General features: G+C 38.4%; 2 protein-coding genes across 3 annotated transcripts; one reads left to right on the top strand and one right to left on the bottom strand.

The window, feature by feature from the left end:
* Positions 1-12: 12 nt before the first annotated feature.
* Positions 13-4,913, bottom strand: pnpla3 (patatin-like phospholipase domain containing 3). Of its 2 annotated transcripts, none has more exons than XM_079455221.1 (9): positions 4,566-4,913; positions 3,400-3,632; positions 3,055-3,120; positions 2,252-2,461; positions 1,859-1,919; positions 1,523-1,723; positions 1,225-1,357; positions 896-1,003; positions 13-683 (listed from the first exon to the last, which is right to left on the bottom strand). In XM_079455221.1, the coding sequence occupies exons 1-9, from the start codon at positions 4,750-4,752 to the stop codon at positions 449-451; spliced, it is 1,434 nt and encodes a 477-aa protein (XP_079311347.1). In that variant the 5' UTR covers positions 4,753-4,913; the 3' UTR covers positions 13-448. The 2 variants fall into 2 exon arrangements, with proteins under 2 accessions (XP_079311347.1, XP_079311346.1); XM_079455220.1 differs by having other exon boundaries at positions 13-686.
* A 710-nt stretch (positions 4,914-5,623) lies between these two features.
* On the top strand, positions 5,624-13,477 carry sult4a1 (sulfotransferase family 4A, member 1). Its single transcript, XM_079455223.1, has 7 exons — positions 5,624-5,941; positions 7,795-7,925; positions 8,045-8,125; positions 8,917-9,043; positions 9,188-9,282; positions 9,977-10,115; positions 11,666-13,477. The coding sequence occupies exons 1-7, from the start codon at positions 5,773-5,775 to the stop codon at positions 11,776-11,778; spliced, it is 855 nt and encodes a 284-aa protein (XP_079311349.1). The 5' UTR covers positions 5,624-5,772; the 3' UTR covers positions 11,779-13,477.
* Positions 13,478-17,624: the final 4,147 nt, after the last annotated feature.

Below are 17,624 nucleotides of genomic sequence, written 5' to 3' on the forward strand. Positions count from 1 at the left end.
TCTTTATCTTTATTGTACATAGGTGACACGCACATAAGACACATACAATAGTATTTCACTGATGTCTTACAAACGTGTTAGCACCAATTTTAACGTAAACTTCTTCCAGTCTGTAATTCACTTTTACAGACAAGGCACAGATTTAAATTATATTTTAAAACCATAAAATACAGTAAACTCATACTTTTCTCAAAGCAGTTTTTACAGAGAAATAAAAACATAATAACTTTATGTTAACTGTAATCTGTATAATAATATATGATTATATTATATTATATTATAATAATATCAGTGGAGAATTAGTGAAGTGCATGTCATTTTACAATATATGCTCTAGATTCCAGAATTCATATCGTCTGGTGGCAAAATGTGCAGCGTGACATGAACAGGTCATGATGTTTGACAAATATCCAGCTCTGTATACAGTTTACTGAGATGAGGAGCTCGTTCATTGGTCCGTTTGGCACTCATGATTGTCCCGTGAGCCAACGAAAAAGCTCCGTGGCAAGTGGGAAGGACTTTCGGGTGGATAAACAGAAGAAGGTTGACTGAGGTCTTTCGGGAATGTCCAGCCGTAACCATCGAGGTTACTGGCAGAAAAAGGTAGATGTCCTTTCTGGTCTATGACAGGTTTCTGAAAGTCTACTGTTGGTGGTTCACTGACACATCTTCTCAAGGGGGCGCTACTACACAAGAAATAAAACAAAACACCAAAAGGGACGTAAGCTAACATCATGTTCACCCCGGAACACCTAAATAACAGATCATATGACAAATCAGGTTACGTATTAGTTTATGGTAAATTCAATCTTTTAAAAGATATAGCTTATGCTTTTAAGTCTGTGATGAGACAAAATCAATGAAGTTTTAGTCTAAACTCTTTTGCTTGTCTCACCTGCTCGTCTCTAATGCTGTTCCTTTCCAAGCTTGTCTGTATACTCCTCCTGCCACCTCGGCAAACCAGCGCACATCTGCAGGGACCTCTGGGATCCACTCTAAAAACCTTACAAATGCCAACAACAACTTTAGAAAGTGCAAATCTTAATGCAACATGGCAATGCAACACGTTGCAGAAAGGTTGTGTTTCACACATAACACATATTTAAAAATACTTGCAATAATGCATGTGCAAAATTAATGAATAGTGTTTATTTCCATAAACCAATAGAACAAGCTAAATTTAATTGAATATATGCTAAATATTATATAAGCGTATATACTGACCTCTGGGCTACTGAGTAAGCCGACTGCACCGGAAGCGTGTATGGCATTAACATGTATGAAGCCACCCGCAGCGGCAGAGAGCCGGTGACCTGCGCTAACAGGCCTTGTTTTTCCCTGCAGGCCTCGCAAAACACTGTGGAAACATGTGCATGTACACTATGAACTAAAGATGGTGACATTATCAAGATGATTATACACAACCTAATTCAATTTTTTCTTCTTTATTTATTGATTGATTTCTAGCATTTGTCAGCTTTCGCAGTTTCAAAATAATTCAGCGAATGCAGGATCTACCCACCTTTCTTAATCGGCGTGGGCAGGTTGTCGACAAGCTGTTCGTCCAACCACCAGTGGTGCTTTCGCAAGAGGCGGAGTCTCCGCAAAACCCACTCTTTTGTGGTTTCCATGACGACTGGATTTTTCCGGCCCGGGCAGCAGCAGGTGGACGTGGTCTCGATCAAAGCCATGTCTGCAGTGGGACACGCTACCTGTAGCAAATCTAAAAAGAGATGTCATCAGTTAAGTCACAGAAGCATTTTTAATTGGTATAATTTAATTGGTATAATGGTTTAAGAAGAATAATATTTGGCACGATTGATTGGCAAACACCAAATTGATGATGGAGAGTACTCACTGTTTTTCTGGAGGAATCGGAGGGCGTCTTTATACCCACTCTGACACATCTCAGCTAACACCTACCAAACACATGCACAGTGTAAAAACCATAATAAACAAAAAATATAAAATAAACTCATAATAGATATATCATGTTTTTAACCCTGTGCTAAGATGGTTTAACTATGGATTCATCCACATAAGGGAAATCTAAAATATGCAATGCAAAGAAGTAAACGTCTAAGGTAGGCCTAAAGATTTTTTAACCTTTCATTGGCATTGACCAACACGTTTTTCCGAAGGCAGATTAAACCTAGATCTTATGTAACTGTACTGCAGCTAGTTACGCACACCGCACTCAGGCACGTGAATGCGTGTGTTAGCTGAAAAGTGTGAGTGTGGTCCCACCTACTTTTGGCTCTGGAGGGAACAAGGCTTTGCTGAGTCGGTACATGTTGTCAAGGTTGACCTGGATGCTGGTGTTTGTAAAACGCAGCTCGTGAAAGCTGGTGGAGCTGTCTTTTGGACAGACATCGCTCTCTCCGGAGAAAGGAGAAATGGTGATGGTGTTCTTCAGCTCAGATTGGGGCAGATTGTCACTGATACCCCCATCGACATAACGCTGAGGAGAAACAGAGAGGTATCACAATCACTTAGGGGGGGTGCTAAGTTTAGGGTAACCTGATTCTGTACGTCAGCACTCTTTGGCACTGATATTGTGAGATGAGCGAACCACCATACTTAAATAATAGCCTTTATTTCATAAATCGACTTCACAGCTACATTCAGGATTTACCACGGTTTAGTCCTCGTAAACTTAATTAAACCAGCTTTAGGCAAGTCATGATTATTATTCAGTATGTGTATGAGTAAAGTATAATGTGTGTTATCTGACTAAAGTCCAGAAATGTAACAAAACTAAAGTCCAGAAATGTTTATTTGACAGTAACAATTAATAGCCCTTCAACAGCATTTGGCTGAAACATAAAGTCATAGAGGTCACAATGCACTCAGATGAACTTAATTCATGAGAACAGTAAGCGTATTTCCAACCATAATTTATTGCCAGGGTTTGTTCAGTGTGCCCTAGTGACTATTCTGTGAAGCAATGTGCTGATTCTTCCAAGTGAACTAAATCCAACAACGTAGCCTCATGTCACCTCATAAATTTGCTCAATTTTAAAATTACAGCACTTTTGGACCTATACAACTTACCACACCACGGAAGGCAGGAGGGATTAAACCGCAGTATATTGGAATGAAACAGCTACAAACGAGAGCCTGTGAATATAAGGAGAGACTCAAAATGAGAAGTTAATCGGACAATTCAGATAGAAATCATTGCCTTCCATGACCCGTGATTTCTCCTAAATACATCATGACATCATTTTTATGAGCATGTATCAAGACGGGGAGAAATGATGTCATATTATGATTCTATTAAACTATCTTCATTTAGATAAAGGAATATAAAAGTCTCCACAAAGGTTTTGCCTCGTTGGCATGTTGATGGACAATCGAATTCCCAATTCGGTTTCTATGGTAACAAACCCCATTCACCTGGGTGAGTTCATCTTTGGAGCTGAAGTCAGAGACCAGGACATTCTGTCCGTCCCTGACCTGTGTGAGTGACACGCACAGTCGACCCGAGGCCACCGTGTGTGCGTCAGACGGCAGGTTCCGGTGGAGCCCTCCACGCAAAACCTTCACTAGGTTGAACGTCGGGTGCAAGGGGCCCAGGTTGCGTTTTCTTGCCTCCTTGGCAACATCAATGACGTCTTCACAACATTTCTCTACATTAGGAACAGGAAAACGGAAATGACATAAAAATATCATTTCATTTTCATGGTTTCATTTTGACTCTCAACGACGCACAAGTGACCCTCTGAACCTCTAACCAAAGGTTGATAACAGTCCGAATTAGTCTTAGTTTCTATATAATATGAAAGTCAAATAATTTTATCACGCAGATATCACACAGACTTTCACCTTTAAGTTGGATGAAGGGTTTGAGGGTCATTGACCTCCCTCATTTACTTTGTTAGATCGTGCATTCTTGAAACAAAGTAAGTCAACGAATGCGATAAATCTACAATACATATCTAGGACACTGGCACAACTTGACAAACCAAATATTTTAGTATGCAATACATAAACAGACCTACTGGACTCTTGTCCATTGGCAATAGATTATAGAGTGCACACCTAAAGAATTTATGGTTTCTCGTACTTTGCTTTCAGTCCTTTCTCAACTTAACTTTATTCTGAAATGAAATGCATCGTTCAGATATTCTTGGAAGAATTTGACCAGAAACATTTGGGTTCACGGTGAAGTGACTTGTTTTTCATTGCAAATCAAAAAGCATCTTGGGTTTAAGATTTTTACTGAAACTTTACACAAGTCACGTGTGAAATGATTTTGGTTGTTTTTCTAAAATGAGAAATACAAGCTCTAGGAGACCCAGGAAAAAACTCTTCATTACTCTCCAGGAGAAGCATTTGACAAAGAGATCTCCTTTATATTTTTTCTTTCTTATAAGCATTGCTGGATTGCAAAATGCAACCTAGCTGCCAACATACATTATTTAAATCGAACTACAGCAATATATAAATAGTTATTTACTTATTAGGCAGCAAAAATGAAACAAAATAAATAGCATAGAAAATTCGCATGACAGAATCAATGTTTGATGTTTTAAAACCAAACCTTGTAGTGAGCATCATACCTAAGCAAGCCTCGGTGGCGAGCACGGAAGCCGTGAGCGCGCCGGCGGAGGCTCCGTAGATCTTGGTGGCTCCGCGCACGAGATAGGGGGCTTGCTCGAGAAGACAGCTCGCAACACCGATGTGATAGATCCCTAAAAATCCACATCCAGCGAAAGAGAGATTCCAGCCTTCCTTTAAATCAAACATGTCTGCAGGAAAACTGTGGTTGAAATGTCAGCTTCTCGTTGGCGTTATTGCAAGTCGGTTTGCATTGAACTTCATGCGTTCTGTAGGTCCTCCCAAACGAGTTATGATGTTTGTTGTCAGTGGTCTCGGGAAAGGTGTGTTGTTTTGTGACTTTTAATCTTGGGTCATTGCGTCTGAGAGTATTTGGCCAATAAGCAACTTGCGGCAGCCATTAGAAATAGCAGGAGAGAGAACTAAGGCAGTTTCCGTGCTAGTCTATAAGTGGGCGGGGCTTAATGGTAGAAGTTGTCATCAGGCTATGTGTATAAGGTAAATCATATTTTTCTTTTTTAACTTATTTGTGGTTTTCGATTTTAGACAAAAGTTTATTTATCAAATCAATTATGATAATGAATATATTCAATTATATTCGTAACATTATGCGCGTAGGGCATTGACACGTGTCCCTTGTTACATTTCTCAACGCTGTTGAGGATGGACCAATCATAATCCTTTGTAATGAAGTAATTAATGTAGATGGTGGCGTGTTTTTATCTATATATTTTATGAAGCAGTTAACAGAATAAATGTTTTTCTTCACTGAGATCTAAACAAGATTAAAAGTGAAAAAAATCATAACCTCTCTCCGTCATTTAGTGGTGTATGAAAGAGTCAAAAACTCTATATTTTTTACAGTGTATGATTTTAATTGATATCAGTTTAATAGAAACAAATAAGTTTGTTTATTGCCTCTGTCATCGTCGGTTTGTATGTCTCATTGTACACATGCAGATTGTTATTTTACACTTATTGATGAGCGGATGTCTGGCAGGCTGGAGGAACCGCCCCGACGACTGGTGCTGATGCTGAGTATCCCATTACATCATCTCTCCTCCACCTGATTGGCTGAAGGTCACGGCACACGCAAAGCACGTCTTTACCAAACAATCAGGGGCTGGTGGATATCAAATGCGTCGTCTTCAACCCAAATATTTACAAATTGATTCGTCGAAGCTTGTCGTTCACTGATCGTTTGAAGGGATGGCGGAAAGCGAGGTTGACACGCCGAGCACCCCGATAGAATACGAGAGCAAATACTTCGAATATCATGGAGTTCGACTCCCTCCTTTCTGCAGGGGCAAGATGGACGAGATCGCCAACTTTTCCTTAAGAAGCAGCGACATATGGATCGTTACTTATCCCAAGTCAGGTATTAATACGCACGCGTCGACGCAGCATGCATTTCGAATGCGCACGAGTTTCCAGCATCCTCCATCGATGATGCAGTTAGCCGGGATGCTTTACATAAGATGACGACTCACAATAATAAGCCTCCTTTAAGACTTAAAATACAAAATAACTCATCAATAATGTGGATGACATTGGTAATGCTGTCTGTATCAACAAAGACATTTTTTGTATTATTTTAGAGATATTTGCATGATCTTTGGTGGGTTAGGAATGATAAATTAGAGCTGGGTGCGTTTGCATCGGATGAAATAGACACAGCAAGGTGAAATGTTTGCCATGCCAAAGCGTGCCACTCAGATGCGGGCCCACTGCAGAGGCGCTGCGCGGTGCCCTGTCTGAGGACGGGTGGGTCTTCCTCTCCCACGCATGCTTGTTGCCATGTCGATTCACTTATGTAATAGGTGGTTGAAATGCAAAATAATAATTTCAAACAGCATTTGGGACTACAAGACACCTAAACATGGTTTGTTGTCCTGCATCAATAAGCAAGCTATACAAGTTAGACAGGAAGTGCAGGTGCCCGAGACACCCATCTCCTGCAGCTCTGCTTCTTTATAAAAAACCCAATAGAAATTCCAATGGTTTCCTTGCAAGTACTATTATGGGATGTTTACCATTACACCATTAACTAACATAGCAGAGATCAGGGCAGGAAGAGAAATCGCTTGGCCTTGCGTAGAAAGATATTTTGTATCTTTCAGCATTTGTGTTATCAAGGGAGACTCTGCTGAGTGTTACACACTGAAATGTTTCTCCCTCCAGCAGCCTGTGATGGATGACAGGCCAATACAATCACACATTTTACTGTCAGCTGGTTCTGTAAATTACATTTTTGCCTGGTTATAAATAATTGTGATGTCTGGACAATGTCAGTCTGTACATGGGCTTCTAATCATTTGCGATGGTGCCCAATTATGTATGAAATAAATATTTTGTGTTGACATTTAAAGTTTTCACATCTCAGGTCATGTGACACTGCTGGTCTGTTTGCAAGTGCTGGAACAGAGCGACTTTGCCCACAAAAATCTCCTATAAAGCTGCAAATTAAACTTTCTCCGATCACAAGTTTGCGTTAAACATCTAAGGGTTTGTTGGAGAGAGCTCCAGTGGTTTTTATCAATTTATGCTTATGTTGTTTCTGAGAATTTCGAGGTCAGAATTCTCTGCGCTAATTTGAACAATTTTCTGTATCGAGACCACCATATCATATAATCTGAACCAGAGTGACGTACTAGTGCTTTGCTTCACATGTCAGGCTCGCAATGAAGCATGCAATTTCGATATTACAGACTGACAAATCCTTTAAGGACTTGCTTAAAAGCATTTTATTTTAAGGTCTGTATACACTATGTTGAGTCTTCATATAGTACAAACATATGGGTTCAGCTCTACAGGATTTCCTGCTTTAAAACATCTCTTTGAAATGTGCAGTCAAAGAGGACATTGATAAGCCTCAACATGCCGACAAAGAAAGTGAGATAAATGCTTAGTGTATATTTAATGTAATAAGATTTAGCATGAATGTGAAATGACTCCAAACATCAATGTATTTATTCCATATCAATTTAGTTTTTCATGTATCTCAATACACCCATTTGTTGGGGTTTAAATACTTGACTGTCACTTGACTAATGTTAGTCATATGTTTAAACCAACTTTGTGTATTTTGTGTGTGTTCTCACAATAAATTTGCTACAGCGAATCTAGGACTGGGACATTATATGCCATTTTCCAAGGATGAATTTGTTGAGACAAAGTTTTTTACCTTTCATAATAAAGACAAAACATTTTTTCTACCTCTCATGCACATAGGTACGAGTTTGTTACAGGAGGTAGTGTATCTGGTAAGCCAGGGTGCAGACCCAGATGAGATCGGGCTTATGAACATCGATGAGCAACTTCCCGTGTTGGAATATCCACAGCCGGGACTCGAGATTATCCAGGTAAACTTCCTCTCTCATACACAATAAATAACCATCACTGAAGCAACAATCTTCAGCGTGACAATGACATATTTAACCCGAAATCTCTTTTTTCAACTGTTATATATTTGTTTTCACAGGAACTCACATCCCCACGTCTGATCAAAAGTCACCTGCCATACCGTTTTCTACCCTCAGCAATGCACAATGGAGAGGGCAAGGTCAGTTGTAACATCTGAAATGCACCCTAAAGCAGTGGTCCATTGGGGGGTCCAAGGGGGCCACAGTATTTGTGGCATTTTATGAAATAATGTTTCATTAACAAAGTTCAGGAGAAGCCAGAGCACATAATCAAACTCGGCTGGTTTGCTATCAGCAATCATGACAGCTATCCTATCAGCTCAATCGAGCCTTCTCATAAATAAGACCCGAAATCTTACCTACAGTTAAATCCAACATCCCTCCACCTCCCCGGCTCCTCTCCCCGATCCCTGGGTGTGAGCGCTGGGTTTGGGCCGTTTCCTATCAGGGGAGAGTGTTCCGGGTTCGGAAGGAACCGTTGAGCTCGGAGCCGGCTCCCCGGACAGCACGCCAAATACGCATATATTACCTACCCTTGCTATCATCATTACCCCTGCATTCATTATTATTTGGATAGGCGAACTCGTGGAATATAGAAATTTATCATACATTTAGTGCAATCAAAAATCAGATGTTAATAATAATACCACCAACCAAAATAATTTGTATTATTGAAGTTGTCTTTGGTTAAATAAAAATTCTAAGTTTACAGTAAGTCTTTATTTGGGGGGCCACATAGCAATGTGACCCACATAAGTGGGGCCTTACTACTAAAAAGTTTGAGATTCGGTGTCCGTAAGCATGAAATTTCAGAACCGATAGCATCATCACCAGTAAAGAATAATTGTATGAATTATTACTAATGTATGCTTTGCTTTTAGTTTGTGACCGTCTTTTATTTGACGTAGATATTTCCATGTGTTGTCCGCAGGTGATATATATGGCCAGGAACCCTAAAGATCTGGTAGTGTCCTATTACCAGTTTCATCGCTCTTTGAGAACCATGAGCTACAGGGGGACGTTTCAGGAGTTCTGCCGGAGATTCATGAATGACAAGCGTAAGCAAGCCACACACAGTCACATGAGCTTCATAAGATACATGCTTTCACTTCTTTTTGCTGAAAAGCAAATTGTGTGAGATCTAAGACGAACTGTGATTGAATAGACTACATGTTTTTCCTCTCTCTCTCTCTGGGCTGTAGTCGGATACGGCTCCTGGTTTGAACATGTGCAAGAATTCTGGGAACATCGCATGGACTCTAATGTTCTCTTTTTGAAATATGAGGACATGTACAAGGTACAGTACATGTGTACACGTATTGACCAGCACGTGCTCAGTCCCGCTCCAAATAGTAATATGTCGAACAGTACATACACATTCTCTAAATGATTGGAATAGCCATACCCTGTACTATAAAACTATTCTTTTAAAGCTATATTTAGGGGCTTTTAATGTATGCGTAAGATAGGGGAGACTGATGTTCAGTCTGCATAAACAAACAGGTTCGCTTTATCTTCATGGGGAATTAAGAGAGTTCAAAGTTCAAACACAGATACTGCATGTGACAATAACGTACGCAATAATGCATTTCAGCAAAACATATAGATATGACACTGTGTTTCTGTTGTTATCACAGTTAGGCTCCATGTTGATAAAATTATGTAAGATCAAGGCAAGAGTCTATATGTGACTCATGAATGACATAACACAAAACATGTACAATATTTAAAATAAAAACGCTGGAAAACTGTTCGATTATTGTGATTCCCATAAGAAATAAATATTACTCTTTAAAATCTCAATTATTTCATAAACATCAATTGCGTTTTAGAAGATATCTCAACAATGTCACAAACTGAGCTCAAGTCCAGAATTTTTATTTATTTTATTTTATGTGTTTGTGTCTATTTTGATGTCTTCTATGCAATGTTAACGAAATGAAACAACCGCACAGTGTACCCTTTCTACCCTTGTGTGTTTCTCTATGAAGGATCTGGGAAACCTGGTAGAGCAGCTGGCCAGGTTTCTAGGCATCTCCTATGATAAAGCTCAACTGGAGACCATGTTGGAGAGCTGTAACCAGCTCATTGAGCAGTGCTGTAACTCTGAGGCTCTGTCCATCTGCAGGGGTAAGACACAAACATATCAGACATTTCATGTGTGGTTAAATCACTTTAATGCTCGGAAGACTTTCCTTCTTCAAGCTCAAACATGCAAGGCAAGGTTATGAGTTAAATTCTCTTGTTCTGGTCCTTGATGCCGTTCGGTCAATAGAGTACATACATGACCGGTTCACTAGAACACAATAGCCCAGGGCATTGCATCCAGAGAGAGAATGGTTCATTACTGTGTTCATGCCAGGGACTGTATCTTCCAGTAGAAGGATCAAAATGATTTGAAATACAAAAGACGTCAGGCTACATTTTAGTGACGGACAGCATTCACCATTCACCTTCATTGCATGTTTTGTTCATGCATTTAAAGTGACTTAAGTTAGTATAAATAAAAAAATCGAATAAAATAATAATAATCATCATAATAATGTCCTGTTCTCACATGACCTCCAACACACTGGCACTTTCAGTTTAAAACTTAGTGTACTATTCTTTCAGGAAACTGATGTTCAGAGATTTGTTCTTGAGTAAGAGCATTCCTAGTCTTTCCTAAGGACGCTTAGAATCTGTCCAAAAGAATTGAACTTTAACACAATTGATCCATGTTTATTTGTCTGAGAAAAATGTGGCTCTCTTAGACTATGACCTTAGACACGTAGGCTGCTTATAAAGGTTAAGGAATGTTCAAATGTTAGTTCCTCTGGCGCCATCGTGTGGTGAATATGTGTGTGTTGTATCAAAGTGAGGCAGCTTTTATTCAAAGCAATTTTCTGTTCTCATTTGTTCTGTTCTTACGTATTCATACATGTGTTTATGTAAACTTTTTGTTTGTATATTATAAGTTATTTATTTTGCATTATGTCATCAGTATATCTTTAGTTTTCTTTTGTTCTTGTTGTTTTTGTTTATTTTTCATAGTGCATGAACTCATCCTGAAAGGACTCACTGCACAAAGTAGGGTCATAGATACATAGAACATAAACATGCATGGAGAGAAAAGAGTGATGTGGAAAGAGAGAGAGAGAGAGAGAGAGAAAGAGAGAGAGAGAGAGAGAGAGAGAGATAGAAAAAAAGTTGGAAGGTGAGTGTGGGTGCCAAATATTAAATCAATGCATCTTACTTTCATATTTTCATAAATATTTCATTTGCTAGGAGAAATAAATCTAAAAGCATGTTTTTATTGTGCATTCCAAGTAATATCAATATCAACTGGTTGTTTTAATCAAGTAACAATAACAAAAAACAGCTTTACTAACACAATAAAACACAATAAAAACATGATAACATAATCCAAAACATGATTTTTCATCATTCATCTGTTGTTGCAAAAACAGACTCTGCATTTGTAAATCCTGTTTTTTTGTTTTTACATAACTCTACTTTAAAAACGATATAATACAAACATTTTGACATTATTGACTCTGCCTCATGCCAGTACAATTCCTCAGTTTTTGACACTTTCTGTTTTTCTTGCATTTACAATAAACAATTGATAAAATCATCTGAGACCAAGGTTGACGCCCTCACATCTTTTGCTACATTAAATCAGTTTTTCATTTCTTCAGGTCGTGTTGGGCTGTGGAAGGACATTTTCACCGTGTCCATGAATGAAAAGTTTGATGGTGTGTACCAACAAAAGATGGCAAAATCTGACCTGACCTTTGACTTTATGATGTGAGGAGGCAACACTGGACTATCCGCAAACCGCTCAAAGAACCAACCAACCAACTAGTTCACCCAACCCGCTGTGCTTAGCGCCTCCTGCTGGAAATTTCTTCGTAGAGATTTGATCCTTCCATCCCTTGCATCTCTTTATCATCATGGCTTTCTTTAGTTACTCCAGAGTTGCTTCTACGAGCGTTTTCTGTGTGTAGTTGTATAAACAGTGCATCAGAAGTGCTTTAGTCAGAAGTGTGAGCACAGTGCTTGTAGCGTTTGCACATTGTACAGAGCTGTTCCAGATCCCAAAGGCGCTAAATGTGTATTTATGAAACAAATCGGAATTAAAAATGATTTTAGACTATATTCTATATTGAAAAACCCATATGTCAAACTCTCAGAATCATCTTGTCTGAGCGTTTGCGTTTCTCAGGAGGATTCTTAAAATCATTCAGATGCACCAAATATGCAGTCATCACATCTCAGGTACTATAAACCTGACCCTCCTCATGAATGCCGATTGGCTCCTGGCTGAAAGATCTCAAAGATTGTGTGGAGTTTCATTTAGTTTCTTACTGTTTCATTTGGTTATTATCCAGTACAGCTGTTTAATAGATACTGTATGTATTATGATTATTATTATGTTTACTTGTGCATGTATATTTTCACATGTGGGCTGTGTGTGTATGAGTGTGATATCACCCCAAATCATTCTTTAAATGTACGGCATAATGTCTCAAAGTGCAATCCCCAACAGTTTAATGTGTATGAATCTACCTAAAGGAGTGAGAGACAGTGAGGGAGTGAGAACTTTTAGACGCATATCATGCATCAGAAGTTCTACAGTATGAGCAGATATGATCTTGTGATTACATCACTAGTTCCGCAGTATAAGAGATGCATTAGGTTAACTCGAAATACCAGCACTCGTAACAAGCCGAGTTCAAATTGTACACATTGACATAAGACTGCATTGCTACATGCTTAGATGTGCTGTAGCAAACCGCTTTCTACATTTTGCAGAGTATGCAGACAATACAGCAAAAGGTAGGATGTGAAACAATATTGCATAACATTGTTGTCATATGATCCAGAAAGCGATCTGAATTAAAAACATGAAAAATGGACATTTAAAAATGGAAACAAATGTATTAAAAGGCCTAAATTCTCCTGGTCGTTCAAATGCTGAATCAATAAGGAAAAATGATTTCGTTTGCCCAAAAAGGTCCATTGCATTGCATTGTGGGATACATTATTTCACACAGTGTGCTTGCATACGGTACGTTTTGGCAAAAGTAGATGTTTATGCATTCAGAAAATGTGCATGCATACCGTGTGCAGAAAAAAGTGAGAGGAGTATGCTATTCTGAACATTCAGTGCTGTGATGTCATTAACCGCTTATCCAATCAGGAAACTCATGTGGTCCATCAAGTGCAAAAGATTTCCAAGCATTGTCTCTTTTCTCATTCTCACTGTCACGTCATCCTATCTGAACGATTGATTTTAGTGGTGGACTCAACAACATTGCCTACAAAAACCTCATCATCATCATCATCATCAGGCAACTGACATCTTGCTCACACTGTGGCATACGCAGTCAGTCTCAACTGACATAGTCATACATGTATAACTCTAGATTGAGGCTCGATACAATGTTTTAGTTTATTGCTTGCTGGTTTATGAATAAAGAGACATCTTCAGGCTTTGAACTGGACTTTGCCTGGCTGTGTCTGTTCTTGCTTATTTACGCATTGGATTAGATAATGACGTGCCTTAATGAATTCTGTCTTCTTTCTTTTCACTTCAAAGCATTACTAGTAAGCTCAACGTATCAAAATGAAAAAGATGTTAATACAAAGCGTGGCTTAATTTGAGGCTTCTGGATTAACAACAGTTGGAAACTGAAGCATGCTGACTACAAAGAGGTTACTGAACGATCACAGATGGCACCAAAGGACATTTAAGTTCCTATGGCAACAAATCAGCGCCTGTATTACATGAGTGCCTTAAGCAGTGAAATATTTAAAGAGAAAATAGTGAAGACAAATGCCAAGTGAAAATTGACATTACATGCACAGAAACAACAAAGAAATTGTGGACATTGTGGACAGGAGGCACAGGAATTTTAGGTTTTAATGTTCCTTGGTGCCCGTTTTATTTATAAAAGAGACAAAGAAAGTGGCCGGCAGGTAAAGGTATATTGCCTACACACATATATATATATATGTATATATATATATATATATATATATATATATATATATATATATATATATATATACAAACATTCTTATACATTCAGATGCAGAAAAAATTAAGAGACATTCTTGAAATTTCTAGATCTATTGTGGCCATTCCAGTTTTGTTGGAAATCAAACCTCAAGAGTTACATGAAGTCATTCATCAGCAATGTAAAAGACTGACAGCATGACAAGACACATGAGATCTGTGATCAAAATCAAGGTTATCTATCACTATTTGTGTTTTCCTAAATACATGTTTGTATTGTTTAAAAGTGAATATGAACTTGTTTTCTGTGCAGTATTTGAGATCTGAAAAAAATAAAGAATTAAACAAAAATGACCGTCTTACCTACCTACATTATGAAATCTGAAAAACAGATTTTGAAAAGTTTTATTAGGCCTTATACAGTAAATGTTCATGACCTGTGTGTGACCACAAGGCCATTTCACTTATACAAATAAACCTTGGTTGGTTTATTTATTTATTAAGCAATTAGCTTTTTAAATGATCAATTAAACAGTCTCTTATATCATTGCATGAAACATTGTTTGAATGTCATTCATATGTTCAGATCTCTGATGAAACCCTGTGCACCCCTGCAGTGATGTCGTCTGTTGACTGCTCTGAGATCAGCAGCGCTAAACAAAAACGTCTCCGCACACCCTCCAGATGTCTACAAACGATATAAGGAGATTCCACTATGCATAAAAGCATATTAAAGCATCACATGGCATGTGTTAACAAAAGCCGACAACGATCACAAACAAATGACAAACGACAGTTTGTTTTCACACTGTTACACCCATTAGAGGGCAGTGTAGCGTAAGGACTGATATCTTTACAAAGAATATTTGCACAATGTATTTGATCCACTGGATGCATTTAAAGTTATATTTATTTTTGCAGTCTTGGCTTGACGGCCTTCAAAGATGACCCGGTGTATGATCAGGTGTCTGACCTACATGACCGTTTCTATTTGTATTCCTGAAAATATTTATGAAGAAATGCAGTGAATCGTAAGCCAAAGGTAACTCATATTTGAATTCTCCTGTGAACCAACCATCCATCATTGAATATGACTCATTTACCAGATTTCTCCTCTTTTGTTTCCAGGCTACGGCGTGATTGCTTTGTAATTTTCAGTTTTCCTGCTGATTCCACGTGGACCGTCTGAGAACGCGTGGGATGTGACACAGAAATTCCAGGGTTTGCAACCCGTGTGTATCTGCGTCTACATAACTGTCAGTGTGTCTTTCTGTGCCTGTCTTCTGACTCTGTACATGGGTCGCATGGAGAACGCAATGATAACACAGCGTTTCATAGGCATTGACAGGTGTGGGCTTTTGGGGTTAACGTCCTGAATATTTTAGATTGTTTTTAAACTACTTTTGTGGAAGTTTCACACTGCGGCTGATAGTTGGAAGTCAAGGGGAAAGAGACAGAAAGTGTGTGAGAGAGAGAGAGTTGTAACACAGCTGTTATATTCTGTTTGCAGTGTAATGCAGGTGCTGCTTGGCACCCAGTTCTCTTTCTCTCTCTCTGTCTCTCTCTTTCTCTCTCTCTCTCTCTCTCTCTCTCTCTCTCTCTCTCTCTCTCTCTCTCTCTCAATATTCGTGTTTAAACGATTTAATGCAGTTGGTTAAGAATCTGGATTGAATGGGTTATTTTAATAGTTCATTGTTTATTTATGGTTATATGGAATGATGAAATTGGTAATTTGTTGTACAAGAAAAACAAAATTGAAGATCTACTTTATTGACAGAATATTTTGCAACAAAAAACAATAGAGCATCCTTATTATTTTTCATTTTTTTCATTTGTAGGGCTTTACATTTTTTTGTGTAAATGTTTTTTAATGAATTTATGAAGATATTAATGTAATTTAAATGTTTTATTTGCTTTCCAAAGTAAATGTTCTTAGTGAATTTGAAGGCATTGTGGGATTTTCTAAATGAATAAAAGCTGTGTAAAAGTCAAGTGTCTCTCTCTCTCTCGCTCTCTCTCTCTCTCTCTCTCTCTCTCTCTCTCTCTCTCTCTCTCTCTCTCTCTCTCTCTCTCGCGCTCTTTATTCTCTTTATGTTCAATACACAGCCCATTGAGTTGTCAATGTCGGCACGCTGGCTGCTGCAATGGTGTTCTCAAGTCTTGGTCATAAAATGACACTGCATTTAGTACAATAAAGGAAGGTTTGTATAGGCCTTCTATACTGCAATAAGATAACTACATTTTCAATAACTTAATGGTCAGGAGTTCATTTCTCCCCCTATACCAAGATGTGGGTGTTTACCCAAACACATTTCTTAGATTCCATCCTTAAAATTTATAACAACTGGTCAGCCATTCCAACCTATTTTTTTCTTTATTGACAAACCCACCACAGCCAAACACACACGCGCACGCACACTTACACACTTGAAATGAAGTGTCCTTCTTTTGTTGATTAATGTCCATTATGTTTTTTCTGTTATATAACAACCCGCCCTATTCTGTCGTCCTACTTCATGTGTCTCATTCTGACTCAAACCCTCATTTAATTTTAATCTGTGCATTGCATGTGGGTTTAAACTAGACCACAAACACACCTACACACAGACTCACATACATGCGTAATTGCTCCATTCATTTACTACAAAAGAAACAGAAGTGCCGAAATCACTTTATAATCTAAAAATCGACATTTTCAGACCAGAGCACATCTATTACAAGAACAGCTCCTTTAAAAAGAAACCCCAAACTCGACATTACTTTGCAAACATGACAGTTCAACTTTGTTCAAGTGGCTGTTTAGTGCTTTATGTTCTATGGCGATAATTTAAGCGTTAAGATATGTTCCTGTTTTAAATAGGGTGTATATATCATCTCCGGTCACAACAAGTGCTGGCTCAGATAGATTATCAGAGCCAGACCGCGCAACTATAAACACAGAGTAAATAAACACCACCCACTCATCTTAATCCACTTATACAGAGACAGATCTAAAGATCTAAAATGTGTACACTTACCTTTTTATTCAAAACATTAACATTGACACAATATTAGGTTACACAATAACCTATTTTATTGGTTAACTATAAAATAGTCGTGACATAAGATAAATAGTGTACACTTAAAAGCTACCCAGAAAACTTGTAATGCACAGAAGACAGTCGAACGATGACAGAATGATCAAAGACACCTGATGTAAATGTTGCATTAACTGTGTGACATGATCTTTGCTTCAGGGAGATCTGAGATATGACAGACATTATTCATTCAGACAGACCAGAGAGAAATCAAATGATCAACACGCAGACACTACTTTTGTTTTCATGGTGACTTCATGCTCAGACTCTATACTCAATAAATTGTTTGTATTGGTTTGTCCTTCGATATTTATGTTTGTGCGTAATGTGCATCTCCAACAGTGGTCCACACAGAAAGTAAAAAATCCCAAAAGTCACATTCAGAAAGTCACATTAAACAACCAAGCTAAACAAATAGCAGAACCTATTTTTGGGTTACCCTACAGATCCATAAAACACAGTTACCAATAATACTTTTCTGGGGATACACAGTATCTTCTCTTATCCATCTGCACCCGGCAAAAGTTGCCTAGCGGTGCCACACAAGTCGCATCAAGC

This window comes from Barbatula barbatula, assembly GCF_947034865.1.
Source record: "Barbatula barbatula genome assembly, chromosome: 4".
Lineage (NCBI taxonomy): Eukaryota > Metazoa > Chordata > Actinopteri > Cypriniformes > Nemacheilidae > Barbatula > Barbatula barbatula.